Genomic DNA, 26693 nt, shown 5'->3' with positions numbered 1-26693 from the left:
AATAATAAGGAATGACTAAAACATTTTTTCTGTCTATTCAAAATAGCATCAAAATTGTAGTGCACACTTTAAAATAGTGGGTTAATTAGTGTTCAACACATTTTTTACGTTATTTAGGGATTGCCTGTAAAAAAAAATTTGTTTATAAAGAAATAACTTCAAAAATGTGTTGTACACTGAACCATGCAGGTTATTTTAAAGTGTACACCACATTTTTAGCTGACCTGGCCCGAAGGGCCAAGTGAGCTCTTCTCATCACTTGGCATTTGTCGTCGTCAGCGTGTGTCTGTCATGGGCGTCGTTAACTTTTTACATTTTGAACTTCTTCGAGAGAACCACTGAATGGAATAAAACCAAACATGGCATGAATGTTCCTTATGAGGTACTGACCAAGTGTTGTTACTTTGTAGCCGATCCATCATTCAAGATGGCCGCCAGCAGGGGACTTAGTTTAACATAGGACCCTATGGGAAATGCATACAAATGACTTCTTTTAGAGAACCACTGAATGGAATGAAACCAAACATGGCATGCATGTTCCTTATGAGGTGCTGACTAAGTGTTGTTACTTTGTAGCCGACCCATCATGCAAGATGGCCGCCAGCAGGGGACTTACTGTAAATTCAGAAATTATTGCGTTCATTTATTATTGCGATTTTGTCATTTTAAATTAAATGCGATTTTAATTATTACGATTTTGAGAAAAGTCATGCTTAATTCAGTTAAGACATTACAAAATGCGAGTTTTAATTATTGCGTTTACAACTCTGTCGCATTATTCGCAATAATAAAAACCTCGCAATAATTTCTGAATTTACAGTAGTTTAACATAGGACCCTAGGGGAAATGCATACAAATGACTTCTTTTAGAGAACCACTGAATGGAATGAAACCAAACATGGCATGCATGTTCCTTATGAGGTGCTGACTAAGTGTTGTTACTTTGTAGCCGATCCATCATGCAAGATGGCGGCCAGCGGGGGACTTAGTTTAACATAGGACCCTAGGGGAAATGCATACAAATGACTTCTTTTAGAGAACCACTGAATGGAATGAAACCAAACATGACATGAATGTTCCTTATGAGGTGCTGACCAAATGTTGTTACTTTGTAGCCGATCCATCATTCAAAATGACCACCAGTGGGGGACTAAAGTTAACATAGGACCCTAAGGAAAATGCATACAAAAGAAATCTTTTAGAAAACCACTGAATGGAATGACACCAAACATGGCATGAATGTTCCTTATGAGATGTTGACCAAGTGTTGTTAATTTGTAGCCGATCCATCATCCAAGATGGCCCCAGCAGGGGACTTAGTTTAAAATTGGACCCTATGGGAAATGCATACAAATGACTTCTTTTAGAGAATCACTGAATGGAATGAAATAAAACATAGTATGAATGTTCCTTATGAGGTGCTGACCAAGTGATGTTACTTTGTAGCTGATCCATCATTCAAGATGGCCGCCAGCGGGGGACTTAGTTTAACATAGGACCCAATAGGAAATTCATACAAATGTCTTCTTTAAGGAACCACTGAATGGAATGAAGTCAAACATAGCATGAATGTTCCTTATGACATGCTGACCTAGTGTTTTTACTTTATAGCCAATCCATCATCCACGATGGTTTCCAGCAGGGGACTTGGTTTAACATAGGACCCTTTGGGAAATACATACAAATGTCTTCTTTTAGAGAACCACTGAATTGAATGAAAGCAAACAGAGCATACATGTTCCTTTCTTAATGAGGTGCTGGCCAAGTGTTAGTACTTTGTAACCAAATTTTATCTTTTTTTATATGATTTCAAAAACCCAAGTAAAAGCAGGTGAGCGATTCAGGCTCTTGAGAGCCTCTAGTTTATGTTATTTCGAAAAAGACAGAAAAAGAATTACAGTTATTTCTTATAATTTAATTCTAAATTCCGTTTTAAATCTGGGTAAACCAGGAAAAGACATTGATGACTTCACAGTCACATGACAAAATTATGTCTTTAATCTGATAAACAAAAAAAATTCAGCCAATCAGAAGACGTGTTACATCCAAAGTTAAATTATTTCTTCATAGACAGAAAAACATTAGTCGTTCCTCAAATAGAGACAGAAATAAGAATTAAAAAAAAAAACATAAGCAAAGAAAAATATATAATTTGACAATGTTCATAAAGTTAATAAAATAAAGAATCAAAATATATCTAAGATCAAGTTTGAAAGTATTGACTTTTTGTTTTGCCAAAAAAAAAGTTTGATTTGAAACAATGAATATTATGGTCTATTCTGTATGGGAATTTATAATTGTAGGCACCTATTACAATAACTGATCAAACTCCAATGGAAACAGTTGTAGAAATGTTCAGAAAACTTGGATTAAGACAGACATTAGTAACTCATAATGGGTAAGTCCTATTTAAGAAATTTTGAGATATCTGTAATTCAGACAAACCTTTGAAACACATTTTTGGTAGGAGCCATTGTAGTTCTTGTTTTTTTTTTTAAAGAAAACTTAAATTAAAAGTGCATGAGTTACCTATAATGGTTAAACGTCCTTCTAAAAATGTATGGAAAGCTTATATTTTATAAGTTACAAACTTTGGGCAATGACATTATTTCACAACATATTTAGTTTTATATCAGCATGTTTTTTTCACGTCTGACAAAATAATCAATTCACCTGATGTATTGTTATTGAACAAAAAAAACCTCCAATATTTTCATTTGTAAGTTAACAGAAATATAGAAGTCTTATACTAGATCAGAATGCATCATTATTGAAATGTATTGATATCATTTTCTGTACACTTAAGGTCCACACATTTGTGTTTGTGTGTGCTTTTAAAAAACAATTTCAACTCTAAGAAAAGAAATCAGTACATCTGATGAACTTTTAGCAATGATCTTATTATAAGTAATCAAACAGAAATAAATATTTTGTCAAGGACAAAAACGTTCAGTTTTGTTGCTGCGTGCTGTCTCTTGATTTTTCTCTTTAAAACAAAATTGCAGCAACAGACAACTCTATAATAAAGGAAAGTTTTACTTCAAACAAGAGAAAAAGAGATTATCTGTTGGGTAAACATTTGATGTGGACATTTAATACTGTGGTGTTGTGTTATTTGACATTCTATCCTAATTGCCTTGTTTTTTCCTCAAATAATGAATGTACATACAACCATTACATTAAAATGGACATGACCAACTAAAAGAAGAATTGATACCTGATTATGTGCACTATTTTATTATTAACCTATGTACAATTGCAGTACAGATAGATTTTTTTTGGTTTTTGTTTACAATTATATGTACTTTTTTCAGATTTTTTTCTAATTAAAATTTTTGAAATTTTTGGTGTTCAAGCTACACTGCATACATACATTATAAGAATACATAAGGCAAGGGTTTTTTAATTTGTTGGTTTTGCAGATTTTCTCCATGAAAAAGTCGGGTCAGTGGGTCAGTTGGGAAAAAAAATAAAAAAAATATTTTTCAAGACAGAAAAATATGAAAAATAGATATATATTTCACCTTTATAACAATATGTTTGTAATATGCTATTTCGTCCTCATTTCTTAAATTTTAGTTCGATGTAATATTATTGCTCAGCTGTCATAAACATTGCATGACATTTCCCCTAAAAAAGGGGGGTGTGTGCACAGACAAAAACAAAATTAAATCGTCATTTCACAAACAAGAAAAACAGATTCGCGTAACTCTTAATCAATTCCAGAAAAAATGGTGGATAATGATTTTCAAGCACGAAAAACTGATAAAGAAAATAAATGTAAAAACGTCAAATGAAAATAAGTTTCAGCATACGTGTCAAAAATTAATAGACTGGTCCACTGAAAAAACGAGAATATCGGGTTAATCTGTTGTCATGTATTCCCGTTGTTTTATATCCAAATGGACGATATTTTTTTATTATCTACGAAACAAGAAAATTCCAATTGATTATTTAATATTTAGTACTTCAACTTGATGTCTTCCACCTGTCCACATTTGGACAAGTCTATTTCTATGAGATGATCCATCTTACGAACTGATGACAAATAAGGGAAACAAACTTATTGTGCAATTGGTTTTAAACACAGATTTTGTTCCGCAAAATTATTTGTTCAAACCACATATCAAGGTCAGTTATAATTGATTTGTCTATTGTTAGAAAGGCCTTTTAGAAACGTAAACTGGAAGTTTTATTTTTTTTACAACAGAAAGTGTTATCAATTTTGATAGTGATTAATGCATTTCTTTTCATAAAAAAAGAATATTTTAACTATTTTCAGGGATAATGCATTTGTTAGGGTGGGCGAGAATAGAAAAGCATGAAAATTTTTATTCTCGAAATTGCCATATCAGGTCGGTGGATCCCTAAATCAACAAATTAAAAAATCCTGGCCTCAGTGAATGACATGACATTAATGGTATTGCTATAACCGTTTTAATGCGAATAAGAAATAGATAACATTTACAAGTTTACGATATGTATATGCAGTATATGATACATCTTTAGAATACTTTGGAGTTCATTAAATATACAATCATATTCAAAATAAATTAACTAACTCTCATAAATAACCCTATCCATGTTCTTTAGATTTGTTACAAGACTTTTCCTATCTTCTTTACCTTAAACGTATTACATACAAATCAGGTTTTGATTCTATTTTTGCAAAAGTAAAAATTCATTATTAACATTGTTTGATTGACACCTCTAATAATTATTCATTATCATATTAACTGTTTTTAAGATGTTTTGCTGTGAAATGTGTCTTTAAGGTGAAGGGAGAGATACAGTTGAATGTCCATTTTTATTAGTCGATTAGGGACTTAGTATAGTATACCCAAGAGTTCTGTCTGTTTATTCTTCCTTGTGAAATTTTAATATAATTTGAATTGCAAGCATTTTGATCTGTCGTTCAAGAGTAAAGTTACTTTTAATAATAAGATATAGGGCATCTTTTCTACATTGCACACTAACTATAGTTTGCTTTAATCAATTTAATAAAATCTATACACTGCTGTTTGAATTATTGATTTAACATTTTTTTCTCCAGAGTAACAGAACTTTTAACTGTCATACCTAAAGCGTTTTATACATATTGCGTCATTATTAGAGTAAACTTATGCTGATTAGCTATCAGATATTGTTTTAATAACGCAAAATAAGTGTGCTAGCAGTGGCAGATCTAGAGGGGTTTCTGGGTTGGACCCCTGTTTTTTGGCAATCGATGCATTTGAGTTGTGACATATACCGTAGTTGGAACACACCTCCCCTTTTATCCTGGGTTTGGGACCCCCTTTCAAAATGGCTAGAATAGATTTATATAAAAATTTACAAGATATAAACATTTTACTTTTGATCATTTCAACAGTCAGTTCAAATGATATTTTTCACGTTTATTAATGCACTAGCTGTAGGTTGCATAGTTCAAATAATTACAAACTTAATATTATATATTATATATATATATAATTCGTCTCAACATCAGCCCCACAATGTTAGATCTGTTAATTTGCGTTAGCAAATTTTTGTTCTTCCCTCTCCTGGATTCAAACTTATACTTCTGAGATATCGTGGCACCAAGGCACATTGCACTGTGACCCACACCTTAAACCACTCAACCACCTAGGTTCTTAAAAAAAGAGCTTTCTGTGACTGGGTGTTACCTTTCCTCGGCAGGTTTAATCTAGCATATTAAAACAGTACATGAGTACAGATCAGCTGAATTATCTATTGTAAAGGATCCTACGAATTAGTATAAGTTGCAGTCCCAGAAATAATTATATTATAAGTACGTCTGAACCAGTGACGACTCTTCAACAGATTTTATCCATCGATTCTTATATTAATTTTTAGGATCCTTTTAGACTAAAGATTTGTTTTATCCTCATGTCCTGATGACGCCATGGTACCATAGTGCTAAATACTTTGACCTAAATAAAAAAAATATAATGGATTTTGTTTTTAGATTTGATGTATTTCTTTGGCATCAGTGTTTTTTTAAATTGTTAAATTTAAAGATCACATTTGTCTTGCATATAATTCAGTTGTATTTCTCAAGATATTAACAAGATTAAGCTACAACTTTTTTGTCTCTTTTCTCATTATTTACATCTTATAGGTTTAGGGATCTGTAAATTAAAATTATTCATACCAATTTAATTTTGCTGTAAGGATATAAGTTATAGTTGTTTACCAATATTCAAAAACCAAGGGGTAAACAAAGACTAAAATAAAAAACAATGGACATTTACATCAACAGTTATAAATAATACACGGACTCCACTAAACAACGGGAGTGAAATCAGGTGCTCCAGAAGGGTAAGCATTTCCTGCACCGTATACGGCACCCGTCATGTTATTTCTTTGTTCAGTTCGGTTTTAATGGAAGGTTATTATGACTGAGGAAGAATATCAGATATGATTTCTGACACACAATGTAAAAATGGCCAATCAGCTCATGATGGCGACCGTAAACTTTCTTGAGTGATGACCTGAATTTGATTGATTCATAGCACTGTCTTAGCAACTTTTGAGAAAGCAGTATCCCTCGTTCAACAAAATCAACGTACTTTGAGGTAGCTCTAGAATAACGTATCAATTGAGACACATAAACTCCATGTGCCGCTGGGATGTTGCTACACAGAAATGGAAAGTTGACTATAGGAAAATTAAAATCATCGTGTTTGTCATAAATTTTGGTATTGAACCTACCATCAGTAGTCATCTCGAGAAAAAGGTCTAAATATGAAGCCGATTTATCTGTGTCGGTAGTATCTTTAATTTTAAGTTCACTTGGGTATTTTCAATGTAAGTGATCACTGAAGCTATTATTATTAAGAGATAGTACATCATCGATATACCGAAAGGTGAAAGTTTATGCCAAAAATTTGAATAATGAATAACCTTTCTCATTATAGATTAATTTGTTGTTGAATAAATGTTTGACATCCAAGCTGGTATATGAGATGGTCCTTTTCCAACTTAACTACACATTAAATTTGTTCATAGTCATACATCAAATAGTTATTTATATTTTTACAATTTATTTCTTGCAGAAGACTTCTGGGTATTATAACAAAGAAAGATGTTTTACGGCATGTTGCACAACTAGGAAACCAGGATCCTGAATCTATATTGTTTAATTAACTCCATGGTTTGTTGTCATTGCAACATTCCTCTGTGTTTAATGTGTGGATAATATTTTATCTGAGAGGACAACAAATGATTATGAAGATACATTGCAATATGTAAACGCTAAAAGGATAATTTATTGTTGTAAGGATAGTGATGTGAGATATATAATTGAGCGGGTACTTGAAAGGATAGATACATTCCTGGTTGTTTAAATTCATTCCACATTGTCCTCTATCATGTGACTGTGTGCTGTGTTATTATTCAGTAGAATTGTTTTATATGCTTCTATGTGTAAGTTGTTAATATAAGTAAACAAGAATTAGAAATGTGTGTGTGTGTGATAGAAAAACATAAAAATGTATAGTTGTAGTATCTACATTAGATTCTATTTTTTCTTTTCATGTGGATATATGATTTGAAGGAAAATTATAAAATACTTGTATTGACATTTGCTTTTATGTTAAATAGAATTTCTGAAAGGTTATCAGAATCTTTAAAAAGAAAAATGAAATAGAAAACAATAGTGGCATTACATTGGGGAAATTGAATATGGTTTCTGAAAAAAGGCAGTCTTTTAATTCTCACCTTCATAAACTAATTTTTAACCTTGACATTAAAGTAAAGATTGTAATTCTATGAATCAAACCGCATGGCAATTGTTTGTATTATGGTCATAATAAAATTTATAACAGACATTTGATTAACAAGGAATACATACTTACCCTATTCAAGGAATAACTGACTTATTTTTACACATTTCCATTTAAGGGATTCACGATCGTAATCTTTTCCAGAGAAAACCATTTCAGTTTTACATGGCTTCTATAGTGTGGACAGCTGATATGTGTGTATGCTAAAACTATCGTAGGGATACATTGTCCAAATCTTTTCTAGAAACACTGGTATAGTTTTTTCATAACTTCTGTACTAGGGATACCTGATTTAGTTTTGCACATTTCCCATTTAAGGGATTTATGATCATAATCTTGTCCGAAGACAACTGTTTTGGTTTTACATTGCTTCTATAGTGTGGACAGCTGATATGTTTTTATGCTATTACTATCGTCCCAAGTCTTTTCCAGAAATACTGGTGTAGTTATACACTACTACTATACTAGGGATACCTGATTTAGTAATCCTATCTCAGGAACATCTACTAAAATCTAGTTCAAGGGATACCAGATTCAATTTCATAGTAATCCTACTCAATAAGGTCAACATTACACATGTTACATTAGTCATGGTAGTTCTGTTTTATTTTCCTCTGTCTGTTTGATGGTTTATAAATCAGTGACCCGGATTCCCTACAAATGCTATCAATGTCACATTTATTTGTTTTATTGTTATGTTTTGTAAAATAAACACATTCAATTATTTTAAGAATATATGGGCTGATGTGTGTGGTTACAAAATGTTATAACATTTACTCAAGATATGAATACTGTAATTATAGATAAAACCATGTTAGGTTGCTGTACTGTTTGTGTGTGGTTAAGTAATAGTTCTTTTTTCTAGTGTATATACTAATCATTCATAACAAACTGATATTTAATGTGCAGAGTTGGCTCGACTTGGCTGTGATAATCTATTTTAGTAGAATTTTATGTTTATTGAATAACCTGAGTTTATCTGTATGTAATTAATATCAATATTTATTATGCTTTAGTTTATGTATTATGTATCTGTCATCATGTTTAAACTGTACAAAAAAGTAATGTATAGGGATTAAAAATATCAGTTGTTTTGTTCCTTCATCCTTGTTTTTACATTATTGGAAAGTCCATACTGCTTTTGTTTTTGCAAAGTTTTTTAGATGCTTTCCAGACATATGTTACACTGTATAAAAACACTCAAGAAGATGATGACTTGTATGTACACAGGTCATATGTATGATACCTTTAGTAAACATTTTCAGTTCTCCACTTCAATATTGTGAAATAAATTTAAAAAACTGTCGGTTTGTATCTATAAGATTCTTTATTAGATTCCCATTTATCGAAGTATGAAAGAAAATACAAAAAAAGTTTACCAACTCCCTGACTTTGTAAAATACACAACATTTAAATCTTGATTTTTTTGCATAGTCAATCATACATTTAGTTTGCGAAAATAAAATATGGTTGAAATGTTCATTGAAAATTTAAAAAAATTAAATGAATTTATACATTGCAACATTTCCTTAAATGTATAATAAAGCGATATATTATTGAAGTTTTAAATGGTTCTAATCACTGAGCAATAACATTAGACACTAACTGTCCCTGTTAACATCGTACAAAAGATTTATGGAAATGATAAAAAAAATATTAACAAAAAATGGCAAAATATTTGTGCCAGAAGTATATTATTCTAAAAACCATTGTGTTATTTTGTTATGAGATTATTTTGTTTACATGTTTAATGGAGGTGTTAGTGTATAATTTATTTTATATATGTCTGAATGTGAATCCAGGATATACAATGCTGTATGATGTAGGGTAAGTGTATGTTAACATGGATTACACATTATCTTACCTCCTATACATTTCCAGGAATATGATTGGTTAAAAGCGTCCGCGTGCAAACCGTGTATATTTGATATTAGGTTAGTAGGGAGGCGGGGTTTATCTCATACACGGTTAGTAGTGGAGTTACGTCCCTTTATATTCCTTATTAGGTAAGAAGGGGCGGGGCTTATTTAATACACGGTTAGTAATGGTGTTATGTCCCTTTGTAAAAACAAAACGGTACTGAGAAAAAATCTTAAAAGTTCCAACAGACGAAGAAATTGATGATTCAGATTGAAACAAATTCATAAAACACATTTAAACCTTACAAGTCGTTATTGTTGACATCTGTTTTTGTAGGATTAATAGAAGTAATTTCTTAGCGCTAACAGTATTGAAGACTTGCTCTTTTTGAGAATCACTAGTCTTAATTTCACACGTTAAGATAGTCGGTAAGATAAATTCGTTACATAGTGTGCTAGTGACGTAATACGGTATATATGGGGTCAGTAAATTCCATATGGGGATTCGAGCTTCGCTCTCACCCAAATGGAATTTACTGACCCCATATATACCGTATTAGGTCACTAGCACACTATGTAACTAATAATACACATATTATTTTTAGTGTAATGAAAAACATTTGCTGTGGGCAAGTTGTGTCAATACATATATCTGAATATAGTCCCCAAATATTGAACAAGTTATTCATTTCTATTTTCATGTGATTCTTATTGAATGGACCATATGTAAAGTTTAATTAAACACGTCTCTTTGTTAAGTCTTTGGTCTGGAAATCGAAATTTAAAACAAATACAAAACATGTGAGATAGGAGGTATTATTGTAGTTTGCTTCATCCTGTGTTTGTCAGATTTAAATACATTGTACTGTACCACATCGTCAATCCATAAATCCTGTATTCAAATCATCTTTAAAAAAATCATGTTTTACAAGAATGGTGACTTGTATCATATGTGTACTAGTAAGTGTTGGTTGAACTGCTGAAAAAGATGAGACAAGACGAAACATTCTTTTTTTAAGGTCAATAACAACTTTTTGTTATTTCTATGTGGTTGTTCAAGGAAAATTAATCCCTGCTAATTAACTTTATTAATCATCTTAAAATTATGACTTCATTCATCTGTTTGCAAAATATATATATTTGTTAAAAATACAAAAACAACTTTTCCTTGATGATAATTGCATCATTTCGAAAATGTTTCTTTGGAGTTGAGATTATTTTATCTGAGGTATAGTTAAAAAAAAGAGACCATTTTTGCTGTGCAAAATTTCTTTATACTTTTGTTATATCATTATGAAGTCATGTTAGATGGTGTCACATGTTTGCACCATTCCCACTTTTGACTGTTAACATGCTCATCTCAGAGGGAAGCATCAAGTTAAATGATAAATAATACAATGAATTCTTCTTATCCATGGAGGACCTACCTTCTACTCTTACCATAGAAAAGTTAATGATAACATCGGCCTCCACTTCTTATAAAAGACATTTTAATGATGACATTGTCCTTCACCTCTTACCATTGGCCAGTTAGTTAATGTATATATCAAAACATGTTGAAGTATGTGTGTATTGATGATTGATGAATTGATGTTATCTTATTGAAACAAAATATAAATAAAGATCTGAATAATCCGAAGTGACCTGTATTTAAGAAAGATGTATATTGCTGCTCAGCAACAGTGGCTACTTATACCCTACTACAGTCACGAATTCAGTACTACCATTGCTAGTCTGATTGCAAACTTTCGTTTCAATATTAAATGAGATGTCATCTAACTAAAACTTAGGATTGCAACTGTCGAAATACCATAAAAAACCATACATATATCAAATAGTTTTATTGAGATCTGGACATAGTCGATCCGGACATGGTCACTTTTATAAATTTCCTGTTTACCAAACCTTGAAATTTTCGAAAAACTAAGGATTTTCTTTTTTTGAATCCTCAATGCTCTTCAACTTTGTACTTAAAATATTTTGATATGAGCGTCACTGATGAGTCTTATGTAAACGATACGCGCGACTGGCGTACTAAATTATAATCCTGGTACCTTTGTCAGTTACTATGTCCTTTGATAATGTATGTATCAGTGTCATTTATTACAAGTTTCTCTTAAACTGAGTTTAACTGTACGTATTGCTGTGTGATTGTTATATCAGCATTGGCTAGAGGTATAGTGGGAGGGTCGAGATCTCACTAAACATGTTTAACCCCGCCGCATTTTTTACAGCTTGACCAAATGAGGAGGCTCTGAACTTTGTTAGTCTTGATTGTTTTTTAATCGTGTTAATTTTAGTTAATCAATATGTTTTGGTTTATAATATGTCGTCCATAATCACTGACCTAGTTCACATTTTTGTTTAGGAACCAGCTAAAGCACGCCTCCGGTTGCGGGATTTTCTCGCTGTGTTGTAGACCCATTGGTGGCCATTAACAGTTTGTTGCTCTTTTGTCGGTTTGTCGTCTCTTTAGCACACTACCCATTTCCATTTTCAATTTTAGTTGATATGCCTATAGGGAAGATTTCTCTCCTTCTTTATGTCGCCATTATTTCTTTATTAATGTCTTTATACCGAACTGAACTAACTTAAAAGATGATATCAATTATCTTTTATCTGTACGTATCATTTAGGAAAATGTTTTACTTTTTAATTTTTGCAGCTTTTATCGACTTTTTGAAAAATGTTGAATTAACCATATATTTGTTATACATGTTTGGTCCCTATAACTATGTTATACCTAAGAATTCAAGAAATACTGCTAACTTTGAGGGAAAACAATGTATGTGGTTAATAGAATCAGGTTAAAAGACTTGTCTGTCTGTGGACCGCATTAGCATTTAAGCTTTATTGAAAGTCGTATCACCATGCAAATATGAGATACGCTCAGTAGACGGTGTTGCTTTAACCAGTTATTGACATGCAAAGAAAACAAAACAAAAACAATCAAACACTATATTCACCCAAACGAGATATACACATACCATGTTAATAGGCAAGTATCGTTATGAAACTTAAGCAATGGTAATAAAAGCGTACTGTATATTAACAAAGGAAAAAAACATGCAAAACCTTATTTGGAACTGATTTTCACAGTAACAATGCTAGTTGGTAGTCTTTGGACAGGTTTAACCTGGATACTATGCAAATTTGTGCTATCCGCTAATATGACACTTTTAAGAAACTTTGAGCTAGAAGCAGGTTTCGCAGAAATCTGAGTAATGTCGTTTTGTAAAACAATACAGGTTTGGCCATTTCTGTGATGCTGCAATACCTCTTAAAATATTTGTTGACAAAGTTTCCACATTAAATTCAACGATATCATTTCGAGAAAAAAAATCTGTGGTAGGAAAGAATGTGTAAGTAAAATGTTACTAATATACCTATTAGTTTTACCTATAAGATCATGGGTTTTAAGCGAAATACCTTACAGATTTATTACAAATGATTACTTTTGACTCGGAGTTGTTTTTCTCTATCGATTTAAGAATTTTGAACAGCGGTATACTACTGTTGCCTTTATTTAAAATAAGCAGTATCTGATGCTTTTATAACTGTTGTATAACTATCCGTATTAAAGCTTATCAATAACCCAAACAATATGTATTCCACAACGTACAACATTGATGTCCGTGAAAATAAGTCCAGTACATTTTACCAAAAGATACTTTTGGGACTTGGCAAGCAATTTGTGTTCTTGATGCTATGACATAATTTAAAATTGTTTTCTATAATATTTATAAATATTATCAGCACTTCCTAATGAGGAAGTGTTGTTCAGTCAAGAGCAAGTTAGTTATGTCAAATGTAACTAAAAAGAAGCTACCTGTTATGTGAAAAATTGAAATAATAACAAATGGTATATTATTAGAAGGGTGATACACCGTTGGTCAATTGATAACAACATAAATTGACAAATTTTTGGGCTGAGTATGGCGTTCATTATCACTGAACTAGTATATATCTGTTTAGGGGCCAGCTGAAGGACGCCTCCGGGTGCGGGAATTTCTCGCTACATTGAAGACCTGTTGGTGACCTTCTGCTGTTGTTGTTTTTTTTATTTGGTCGGGTTGTTGTCTCGTTGACACATTCCCCATTTCCATTCTCAATTTTATGTCTTTAATATTGAGAAAATTGCGAAGGATCTGTTGGTATCGATAAATATTCAATTTTAAATCTTTAAGTTTGACATTATTGCTTGTGTGCATTCACTGAATTAGCAATAGCTAACCTCACATTTGTACCGAAACTTCCAAGGAAATAAATTCAAGGTGAGATAAATTTTAAATACATGTACACCTTACACGCAGACCATACAACACTTTGCTTTCAAGATAATTGACCTATTGCGCATAGTGTCTCATATATGGAATTAACTATGAAAGTTTAACCCTGTTCACTGATCAATGCAATGAGATCAGGGTCAAGTAAATACTGGCTGACGAGCATGAGCACCTTGCAAGGTAGGCAAATGCCAAATATCGTTATCCTGCGACTCATATTAAGAAAGATCTTGTAAAACGAGGTCAAGGAAAGTGGACATGTAACAAATTGAAACATATAAAGGATACATGTCTTCTACCTTCTGAATTATTAGGAGGTTAGCTAACGCCGCCGCGGCCAGATCTGTATCCCTATGTCGAACTTTCACCGACAAAAGTTTTAGACTTGACAAAACCCCAATTGATTTTATCCTTTAAAATGAAGTTACAGAAAAAGAAATCTATTTTTAAACGGCAGGTTTAAGTTACAAAGTTATCGTTCTATGTACTCTCAGCTGTATTGGTGGCCATGTTCGATTTTTTGTTTTTGTATATTAATATGTGTATTATGTCTGTGTTTTGGTGAGCCGACATGTAATAAACAATGTAAAGTACATATTATATGTACTGTGTGCTGTAGTGTTTGCTATGTAAGTCACTTTGTTTGTACAATCATTTGCTCCCTATGCCCGTGGTTTAGGTATCCCTGAGGTAAGTTGTTGGTGAGCCATCATACAACATACATTGTAAAGTACATATTATATGTACTGTGGGCTGTAGTGTTTGCTATGTTAGCCTCGTTGTTTGTACATTCATTTGCTACATATACCCGTGGTTCAGGTGTTCCCGAGGTAAGTTGTTAGTGAGGCATCATGCAAAATACATTGTAAAGAACCTGTTGTATGTTATTTGGGCTGTAGTGTTTGTAATGTTAGCTTCATTGTTATTTCATTCATTAGCTCCCTATCCCTGCGGTTCAGGTTTCCCTGAGGTAAGTTATTGGTGAGCTATGATACAACATACAATGTAAAGTACCAGTTATATGTACTGTGGGCTAGTCTCATTGGTTTTACATTCATTTGCTTCCTATGCCTGTGGTTCAGGTATCCCGGAGGTAAGTTATTAGTGAGCTATGATATATAGGGTGCAAATTTGAAATTTTCGAATAGCTGTTCAATAACAGTGACCTTGACCTATTTCAACTTCTAAATTTGATTTTTTTGTATTAAATTCGCTACAAGTACGATCTAAAGATATTTTTTAGATCTTAACTTTAATCATTTGTCGAAAAAAAAATGTGATTTTCACGTCTTTTGATAGTAAGGTGTTCGTCAATTTCTAGGTAAAAATCAAATTTCTGTTATTGTGTATTAAAGAGTATATATAAATGATTTGTTTCAAAAGTAACATCACATTTGGTTGAATATAAAGCTCTGTGTATAGCTTTGCTTTACAGAAGTAAAAATTACTGCAAACAGAGAAAAAGGGGGAGGGGAAAAAGTTTTGAAAACAAAACAGGTATTAGAAACAGGTAAAACACCCTATCCTACATATACAGATGACAAAATAACTTCAACAATTGGCTATAATGTTTACAAGTATTCCAAAAATATAATAAGGGAGAGGGTTATGTTCAGCATTAATGTATTTTACAAACAATTGCAAACAAAATAGGCGTGAGAAATCGAAGGAACATTAAAAACTTATAAACTGAAGACAAGCAGACTTCAGCATGGCAAAAACACGAAAAAGAAAAACAAATGCAAATAGAAAATTACGATCGAGGCTAATATTACCTACACTACATTCCTGGTCTCCTGTAGTTCCCCGGCCAACGTCAAACAACATATTGCAGGTTTTTTTATTATTATTTTTTTACATATCTTTCCCCACTAGATAGATTATTACTATATTTCCGACGATTTCAAAATTGAGAAGATGTTTTATATATTGTTTAGAAAATATTATGGACTGCGTTATTTTCATTCGATTGCTAACAATGATTTATAAGACACATACAGAAAAATGAAATCTTATACATCGTCATCTTCGTCGCCATCAATGTGTCTAACTACAACCACACGAGTTTTTACATTTTGACATATGTCATTTGCCTGACATGGGCATACATCTATACATGATAGATTTTGATCAAAGCAAATGCAACCCTTTGAAAACACAGAATTCCCCTTACAAGTAGAAACTAAATCTTGCAGAAATTCGGATGACATATGACCTCCGAGATAGAAAGGAACAAGTCATTGCCCATTTTGAAGAATGCTAAGGTGTTGTTCTGCTACACGGGAAGACATCAAATTTACGTCTGGAGTGAAACTATTATTACATATTGTTTAAAAGTAGATTCACAAGGAGGAAGTTTGACTAGGGAGAAATTTTAAATTGTAGCCAATTTTACGCTCAAATTGTTTAGATCGCAGTGATCTATTTTTAGTTTTGACTTGAGATCATTCAACCTGACAACAAGATCTCGATCTGCATCTATAGGTCCAGCGATGTCACAATAAGAAAGGTTTGACAAATCGGTAAAATCATCTGGGCTGTCCTTCAAGACTACTGATTCTAAACAGGGTCCAATACGTTGTATTGCATCATGTAACAGCACGTGTGGTAGAAAGTTACAGATAGCAAACCCGAGACTTTTACATATTTCGTGGACAGGTATACAATAGTTGTCAATTGTTTATGTAATTTATACGTGTTTCTCGTTTCTCGTTTTTTTTTATATCGATAAGACCGTTGGTTTTCCCGTTTGAATGGTTTTACACTAGTAATTGTTGGGCTCTTTATAGCTTGTTGTTCGGTGTGAGCCAAGGCTCCGTGTTGAAGGCCATACATTGACCTATAATGGCTTACTTTTTTAAATTGTTATTTGCATGGAGAGTTGTCTCATTGGCGCTCACACCACATCTTCCTATATTTATATAGATGCGAAAATCTTTTATTCAAGTAATAGTGTCTGTTTGAAACCATAGCTCATGTGTATGCTGCATGGAGTGGATGTAAGGAACGCATAAGATTAGAACATCTGTATCTTGTGACTTTGTTATTATCCTACCCTTGATTCCTTTCACACCTATCTCTTTGTCTACATGAATAGCATGCATATGTAAAATCATGCGAGTATCTACTTCATCGGGCGTACCAAATAATTCTTAAAACATAAATACTATTTCTGAGCTAATTTAGGGTCCTTTGAAGTGCTAGCTAGAATATGACTTTCTCGTGTTTCATAGTAACTGTTGATCTACCATGATGCTGAACAATCGATTCCCCAAGAAATCTGATTAAAGCCTGCTGTATCTCACTGACTCAAAAAAACTTTTTCCAGGCAGGAATTTGACGACCTTCTATATGTTATGTCCTGAAACACTTTAACAGACGATCAAGAACTTCATTCAGCTTTAAAAAAAAACTTCAGTTGTGTCTGCTAGTGTAAGATTTGTAGCAAGAATGATGCTACAACATTTTGTAATCATCGGTACGAAAATGGTCTAGGTCTGAAGCATCAGGCAATAAACTCAAATATTTCCGTGCTCCCATAGCCTCGATAAAGCTTTTGTTTGTGCTTATTACTCAATTATTAATAAGCAATTCAGTAAAAGAACCTTGACATATAACACACTTCTCCCATTGTATTTCATTCTTACTTCGCTTATGGTTTGATTAGCTTAGTTTAACAGGACTGTCAATGTGTGCCATATTCCGGGTCCGAAACGTGATCGAAGGATTTGATTTGTATATTACAATTATAACAAAACTATCAATAAAAAAAACCAATTAAAGTTATGGAAACCAACAAAAAATATTTCCAATTACAAAACAACGATCTTCAAACTGACTGGACTATTCCAAATATACAATTTGACCATACGACAAGCAAAAAATAGAAATGAAGTTAGTGAAAATTGTCCTAGTTAATGACCTGGTAGTGTAAGCTACAAAACGGTTAACGGCACGAGAAAAGGCGTGTTTGAAACAAGGCAGAATGATCACTAAATTTGTGTTTTAAATTGCTATTTTCTTCTCACCGATTAACATTACACAATAGATATTTGGCACACATATGAACCACGTGTTATTGATGTTATCAGAGTAAAAATCCCGTGAAAGTAACACGTAATAAATTTTCTTTTGTTCAAAATGTGGTAAATTTCAGCTAAAAAAATAGCCATACTAAAATCATGAAATACTTATTTTTAAATTATATAAATCTTTTCAGCTTTCATTATATGATAAATTTAATTTTTAACCTAAATGATGAGTATCATTTGAACAAATAACATAGAAAGCAATAAATTTTGTTTTCGTGTTGAAGATGGTCTGTATGATGAGGTTTCTGTGGGTACCCTAAGAAACCACAAAATTTTGAAAAACGTGACCACGGGAGCATACGACGACATTCATGATTAAAAAATATAATGATTTTCCAATCGTTTGCATATAAATATAGCCGTATGTTATCCGTTAACTTAAACTCGTTAACTAGACGTCTTTTTCGATACTGGGCACCCTACTATATGGCTGTGATTCAGGTATCTCTGAGGTATGAACATTATACAAAATGATTATTCCTACAAATCTTGAATCAGTAACTTTGGGTAGCATCACTTTTATTGTTTTTGATTTATGATTTATGCAAGTGGGGGCATCCTCTGTGTCATATGGACACATTCCCCATTTATTGTTGTTTCGCTTTAAGCAGAAAAAAATGAGACATAGGTTTGCTTTTCTGCAGCGTCTGTGGCGGCGTTGGCGGCGGTGACGTTTGTGTTGGTGTCAACAATGTATTAGTTTGTGCATATTTCTAGTTTATGGTGAATCACTAGTGGTAGGTCAATGATATTTGGTATGCAGTTGTATTTGTATTTTCACATCTCATTTCCATGGAGATTGTTTTGCTATGTATCTTAAGTCATTGTTCTTTGACTTTGAATATTTGAAAAACTTACATGTTACACTATTTTAATTTCAACATTTGCATTATAGAAAATACAACTAGAGGCCCTCAAGAGCCTGTATCGCTCACCTGATTCTACTTGGGTTTTTGAAATCATATAAAAAAATATAAAATTTGGCTAAAAGAGGGACGAAAAATACCAAAGGGACAGTCAAACTCGTAAATCTAAAAAAAAACTGACAACGCCATGGCTAAAAATGAAAAAGACAAACAGAAAAACAATAGTACACATGACACAACATAGAAAACTAAAGAATAAACAACACGAACCCCACCAAAAACCAGGGGTGATCTCAGGTGCTCCGGAAGGGTAAGCAGATCCTGCTCCACATGCGGCACCCGTCGTGTTGCTTATGTGATTACAAATCTGGTAAATAGTCTAATTCGGTAGGTCAAATCCATGAAAGGGAAGGGGATTGTAGTTACGACGTAAGGAACATATCCGATATCATTTGTGAAACGGTTATTCCATAACGGTCAACCAACTCGTGATGGCGTCCGTAAAATTTACGAAGGGATGATTTCAACTTCACCATTTGGAACTCTTGGTTTTATAGCTTCTTTGTGAGCAGTAACCCTCTATCAAGAAAATCATGATAGGAAATGCAAGCACGGGAATATCGTAGCAATTGGGAGATATATACCCGTATGCAGGTACTGCTTGAATGTTGCTACTTAGAAATGGAAAGTTCACAATTGGAAAGCTGAAATCATCTCTTTTGTCGTAAAGTTTTGTCTTCAACCGACCCTCATTGTCAATTTCTAAATGTAAGTCAAGATATGAAGCCGACTTAACTGTATCTGTAGTATCCTTTATTTTCAATTCGATGGGATAGATGCGATCCACATAGTCACCAAATTTTGATTTGTTTAAAGAAAGAACGTCATCTATATAGCGGAAAGTAGAGTTGAAGGATATTGCTAACTTCTTATCTTTCTTCCTAAGAAGTTCCTGCATGAAGTCAGCCTCATAATAATAAAGAAACAAGTCAGCAAGTAGAGGGGCACAGTTTGTGCCCATTGGGATGCCGACAGTCTGTTGAAAAACACGCCCTCCGAACGTAACAAATATGTTGTCAATCAAGAAATCAAGCATCTTGATAATATCGGTTTCAGAGAATTTTTTTTTTGAATCAGAATGATTCTTTACAAAGTAGGATTTATCCCTCCCTTAGACAAGATACTTGTATCTACGTTGGTCATTCTTTTTTATGAAGCAAAGTAATACCAACTCTTTAAATTTGTCTTTTAGTTTGGAATGTGGAATACTTGTGTAAAAAGTAGAAAAGTCAAATGTTTTAATACTGTTACAAGATGAAAGAGAGTTAGATTGTATGTACTCTAAAAGATCTTTGGAATTTTTAAGTATCCACATCTGATTCACGCCACTCCTAGAATAGGCAGTTTCACAATAACTTTGAAGCCCGTATTCGATTGCTGATAAAATGGATGTTAATAATTTAGAAAGAGGTTTTGTGGAGCACTTGGAAGACCCAGCAATATACCGTTGTTTGTAAGGACACTTATGTAGTTTAGGTATCCAATACAGTGATGGAAGATCCAGTTCTTCATCTTTGGTTGAAATACCAAAAGGAACAATGAACAGACCTATAATATCCAGGATTTCCTCTTTGGTAAGTGTCGTGAGGGTATATGTTGGGTTTCCGAGTGAATTGTCTATACCTAATTCGTTATCAAGCAATTAATGTAATGACTTTTACAGACAAAAACGATGTTATTTGGGGCTTTGTCTGCACGGACAACAACATATTTATCATGGAGGTCAGATAGGTGTTTAGCAACATTTGGATCTTTGAAGATTGACGTAGCATGGGCATTGATGGACCCATTTAGTTTCTTAATTCTGATTTGTATTAACGACCTCACTGCCTTAATCCATTCGTATAGAGTGTCTACGTCTTCCTTCTCGCGCTTAGCCCATTGCCTGGCATAATCCTCGACTGAATCAATCATTTTAAGATTGTATTTCCAATTGATGGATTTAGGCTCACGATATTTCGGACCTTTCGATAACACGTTTCGTAGAGAAGTGTTATTAACGATGTTAAGGTCACCGGTAATAACGTGACCAGCAGCTAAAAGTGACAACACAACCTCATTTATAAGTGAAGGAACATGTTTAATTTCATTCAAAAGCCCCCCACTAGCGGCCATCTTGGATGACGGATCGGCTACAAAGTAACAACACTTAGTCAGCACCTCATAAGGAACATTCATGCCATGTTTGGTTTAATTCCATTCAGTGGTTCTCTAAAAGAAGTCATTTGTATACATTTCCATTAGGGTCCTATGTTAAACTAAGTCCCACGCTGGCGGCCATCTTGGATGATGGATCTGCTACAAAGTAACAACACTTGGTCAGCACCTCATAAGGAACATTCATGCCATGTTTGGTTTCATTCCATTCAGTGCTTCTCTAAAAGAAGTCATTTGTATGCATTTCCAATAGGGTCCTATGTTAAATTAAGTCCCCCGCTGGCGGCCATCTTGGATAATGGATCGCCTACAAAGTAACAAAAATTGGTCAGCACCACATAAGCAACATTCATGCCATGTTTGGTTTCATTCCATTCAGTGGTTCACTAGAAGAAGTCATTTGTATGCATTTCCAATAGGGTCCTATGTTAAACTAAGTCCCCGCTGGCGGCCATCTTGGATAATGGATCGGCTACAAAGTAACAACACTTGGTCAGCACCACATTAGGAACATTCATGCCATGTTTGATTTCATTCCATTTAGTGGTTCTCCAAAAGAAGACATGTGTATGCATTTCCAATAGGGTCCTATGTTAAATTAAGTCCCCCGCTGGCGGCCATCTTGGATAATGGATAGGCTACAAAGTAACAACACTTGGTCAGCACTACATAAGCAACATTTATGCCATGTTTGGTATCATTCCATTCAGTGGTTAACTAGAAGAAGTCATTTGTATGCATTTCCAATAGGGTCCTATGTTAAATTAAGTCCCCCACTGGCGGCCATCTTGGATGACGGATCGGCTACAAAGTAACCACACTTGGTCAGCACTCCATGAGGAACATTCATGCTATGTTTGGTTTCATTCCATTTAGTACTCTCTAGAAGAAGTCATTTGTATGCATTTCCCATAGGGTCCTATGTTAAACTAAGTCCCCCGCTGGCGGCCATCTTGGATGATGGATCAGCAACAAAGTAACAACACTTGGTCAGCATCTCATAAGAAACATTCATGCCATGTTTGGTTTCATTCCATTCAGTGGTTCTCTAAAAGAAATCACTTGTATGCATTTCCCGTAGGGTCCTATGTTAAACTAAGTCCCCCGCTGGCGGCCATCTTGGATATTGGATCGGCTACAAAGTAACCACACTTGGTCAACACCCCATAAGGAACATTCATGCTATGTTTGGTCTTATTCCATTCAGTGGTTCTCTAAAAGAAGTCATTTGTATGCATTTCCCATAGGGTCCTATGTTAAACTAAGTCCCAGGCTGACGGCCATCCTTGATGATGGATCGGCTACAAAGTAACAACACTTGGTCAGCATCACATAAGGAACATTCATGCCATGTTTGGTTTCATTCCATTCAGTGGTTCACTAGAAGAAGTCATTTGCATGCATTTCCAATAGGGTCCTATGTTAAACTTAGTCCCCGCTGGCGGCCATCTTGGATGATGAATCGGCTACAAAGTAACAACACTTGGTCAGCACCTCATAAGGAACATTCATGCCATGTTTGGTTTCATTCCATTCAGTGGTTCTCTAAAAGAAGTCATTTGTATGCATTTCCCATAGGGTCCTATGTTAAACTAAGTCCCCCGCTGGCGGCATCTTGGATAATGGATCGGCTACAAAGTAACAACACTTGGTCAGCATCACATTAGGAACATTCATGCCATGTTTGATTTCATTCCATTCAGTGGTTCTCTAAAAAAGTCATGTGTATGCATTTCCAATAGGGTCCTATGTTAAATTAAGTCTCCCGCTGGCGGCCATCTTGGATAATGGATCGGCTACAAAGTAACAACACTTGGTCAGCACCACATTAGGAACATTCATGCCATGTTTGATCTCATTCCATTCAGTGGTTCTCTAAAAGAAGTCATGTGTATGCATTTCCAATAGGGTCCTATGTTAAATTAAGTCCCCCGCTGGCGGCCATCTTGGATAATGGATCGGCTACAAAGTAACAACAATTGGTCAGCACCACATAAGCAACATTCATGCCATGTTTGGTTTCATTCCATTCAGTGGTTCACTAGAAGAAGTCATTTGTATGCATTTCCAAAAGGGTCCTATGTTAAACTAAGTCCCCGCTGGCGGCCATCTTTGATGATGAATCGGCTACAAAGTAACAACACTTGGTCAGCCCTCCATAAGGAACATTCATGCTATGTTTGGTTCCATTCCATTAAGTGGTTCTCTAGAAGAAGTCATTTGTATGCATTTCCCATAGGGTCTTATGTTAAACTAAGTCCCCCGCTGGTGGCCATCTTGGATGATGGATCGGCTACAAAGTAACAACACTTGGTCAGCATCTCATAAGAAACATTCATGCCATGTTTGGTATCATTCCATTCAGTGGTTCACTAGAAGAAGTCATTTGTATGCATTTCCAATAGGGTCCTATGTTAAATTAAGCCCCTCACTGGCGGCCATCTTGGATGACGGATCGGCTACAAAGTAACAACACTTGGTCAGCACCTCATAAGGAACATTCATGCCATGTTTGGTTAAATTCCATTCAGTGGTTCTCTAAAAGAAGTCATTTGTATACATTTCCATTAGGGTCCTATGTTAAACTAAGTCCCACGCTTGCAGCCATCTTGGATGATGGATCTGCTACAAAGTAACAACACTTGGTCAGCACCTCATAAGGAACATTCATGCGATGTTTGGTATCATTCCATTCAGTGGTCCTCTAAAAGAAGTCATTTTTATGCATTTCCCATAGGGTCCTATGTTAAACTAAATCCCCCGCTGGCCGCCATCTTGGATAATGGATCGGCTACAAAGTAACAACACTTGGTCAGCACCACATTAGGAACATTCATGCCATGTTTGATCTCATTCCATTCAGTGGTTCTATAAAAGAAGTCATTTGTATGCATTTCCAATAGGGTCCTTTGTTAAATTAAGTCCCCCGCTGGCGGCCATCTTGGATAATGGATCGGCTACAAAGTAACAACACTTGGTCAGCACTCCATGAGGAACATTCATGCTATGTTTGGTTTCATTCCATTTAGTGCTCTCTAGAAGAAGTCATTTGTATGCATTTCCCATAGGGTCCTATGTTAAACTAAGTCCCCCGCTGGCGGCCATCTTGGATGATTGATCAGCAACAAAGTAACAACACTTGGTCAGCATCTCATAAGAAACATTCATGCCATGTTTGGTTTCATTCCATTCAGTGGTTCTCTAAAAGAAGTCATTTGTATGCATTTCCCATAGGGTCCTATGTTAAACTAAGTCCCCCGCTGGCGGCCATCTTGGATATTGGATCGGCTACAAAGTAACCACACTTGGTCAGCACCTCATAAGGAACATTCATGCTATGTTTGGTCTTATTCCTTTCAGTGGTTCTCTAAAAGAAGTCATTTGTATGCATTTCCTATAGGGTCCTATGTTAAACTAAGTCCCAGGCTGGCGGCCATCTTTGATGATGGATCGGCTTCAAAGAAACAACACTTGGTCAGCATCACATAAGGAACATTCATGCCATGTTTGGTTTCATTCCATTCAGTGGTTCACTAGAAGAAGTCATTTGTATGCATTTCCAATAGGGTCCTATGTTAAACTAAGTCCTCGCTGGCGGCCATCTTGGATGATGAATCGGCTACAAAGTAACAACACTTGGTCAGCACTCCATAAGGAACATTCATGCTATGTTTGGTTTCATTCCATTAAGTGGTTCTCTAGAAGAAGTCATTTGTATGCATTTCCCATAGGGTCTTATGTTAAACAAAGTCCCCCGCTGGTGGCCATCTTGGATGATGGATCGGCTACAAAGTAACAACACTTGGTCAACACCCCATAAGGAACATTCATGCTATGTTTGGTTTTATTCCATTAAGTGGTTCTCTAAAAGAAGTCATTTGTATGCATTTCCCATAGGGTCCTATGTTAAACTAAGTCCCCGGCTGGCGGACATCTTGGATAATGGATCGGCAACACAGTAACAACACTTGGTCAGCACCCCATAAGGACCATTCATGCTATGTTTGGTTTCATTCCATTCAGTGGTTCTCTAAAAGAAGTCATTTGTATGCAACCAATAGGGTACTTTGTTAAACTAAGTCCCCCGCTGGCAGCCATCTTGGATGATGGATCGGCTACAAAGTAACAACTCTTGTTCAGCACCTCATAAAGAACATTCATGCCATGTTTGGTTCCATTCCATTCAGTGGTTCTCTAGAAGAAGTTCAAAATGTAAATTGTTAACGACGACAACGACGACGACGGACGACGGACGCCAAGTGGTGAGAAAAGCTCACTTGGCCCTTCGGTCCAGGTGAGCTAAAAAGCGAGACCTATCTCTGTGATAACAGTTTATGAATTATGCCCCCAAGACCTCAAAAACAGGGGATAGAAAAAAAATGTTATCTCTTCTACTTATAACATTAATCTTACTATATACTATGGAGTGGGCAATTCTCTGCACTTATTCCTAATGCTGTGTGTTTATTGGAGTAGCAGAGCATACTAATTTGAAAGTCTTTAGTTTGAACAGGCCCTCTTTTCAAAACATATCTTCCTTCACTTGAGGTGATCATGCTACCATTAGACTTCTCGGTTAGTCATACCATAGGAACCAGTTCGAAGTTTCAGAGTGACAATTGAACACAAATTAAGATTTGGTTTGACAGAAATATTCTTTTGTGCCCTGAATATTGTAAAAAATATACCAAGTTTTATTTTGTGCTAGTATAATGTCTAGACCTTGTCTTGTTCATTGATGTTTGTTTTATATAAACATAAGAAGATGTGGTAAGATAAACAGTAAGACCAAATGACACAGAATTTAAAAAAAAATATTCACCGTTTGGCCTCTGATACTGAGCAAATCCCATACAGCATATTCAAGTAGAAAGTTCAAGAGATGACAAATTGAAATATTGAAAACAAATCAAACCAGAAAACTGACATCCTGATTTATATAAAAATTAATCAACGAAATTCAAATATGATAAAATTTATACTAACATTACAGACATTAAATATTGACAAAATATACAATTTCTGAAAGGATTACTTTGATATAAAAAAGTACTATTATTGTTTGTTATTTTTATTGTAGGTTTGATGTGTTACCTTAGTAACAGCCATTCTCAGTTATCCAAACAAATATACCAGGTATTGAGAAGAATGTAGATATATAACATTTATCACCAAAACTCAGAAATTATTGTGTGCATTTATTATTGTGATGTTTTAAAGAATTTCGAATTCACATAAATGCAAGTCTTAATTTATTGCGATTTCAGGAATATCTTCATACTGATTTGTGTATCAGATATCAGAATAGGAGTTCTAATTATTAGGATATTAAACTTGTTGCATTATTCGCAAAAATAATAACCTCGCAATAAGTCCTGAATAAACATCATATAAAAATAATTTTTAAACAAAAAATATTAGTTTCAAAAAAACACTCCTTGCTGACAATATAAAACAGACTGTGATTATTTACAAAAAAAAAACATTTTTAATTCTAATTCTTACTTTATTTTTTTTTCAAGAAAAATAACACACATATATTACACTTCCCAAAACTTGTCCATTTAGGTCAAATTTTTGGCACTGA

General features: G+C 34.3%; 2 protein-coding genes across 10 annotated transcripts in view; one reads left to right on the top strand and one right to left on the bottom strand.

Moving 5' to 3' along the window:
* LOC143085033 (H(+)/Cl(-) exchange transporter 4-like) overlaps positions 1-8879 on the top strand; it is a 93320-nt gene extending 84441 nt beyond the window's left edge. For 6 of the 8 annotated variants that reach the window (XM_076261163.1, XM_076261162.1, XM_076261164.1 and 3 more), the window contains 3 exons: positions 2304-2398; positions 3006-3071; positions 7059-8879. In XM_076261163.1, the coding sequence (XP_076117278.1) occupies positions 2304-2398; positions 3006-3071; positions 7059-7149 (252 nt within the window). In that variant the 3' untranslated portion in view covers positions 7150-8879. The remainder of the gene's footprint in view (positions 1-2303; positions 2399-3005; positions 3072-7058) is intronic. The other 2 variants (XM_076261166.1, XM_076261165.1) reach the window with 1 other exon arrangement.
* Positions 1-26693, bottom strand: part of LOC143085035 (uncharacterized) — an 87461-nt gene that overhangs the window by 42918 nt on the left and 17850 nt on the right. The window lies entirely within an intron of this gene.

The sequence above is a fragment of the Mytilus galloprovincialis genome, chromosome 8, assembly GCF_965363235.1.
Source record: "Mytilus galloprovincialis chromosome 8, xbMytGall1.hap1.1, whole genome shotgun sequence".
NCBI lineage: Eukaryota > Metazoa > Mollusca > Bivalvia > Mytilida > Mytilidae > Mytilus > Mytilus galloprovincialis.
This window is presented reverse-complemented; position numbering and strand designations above follow the sequence as displayed.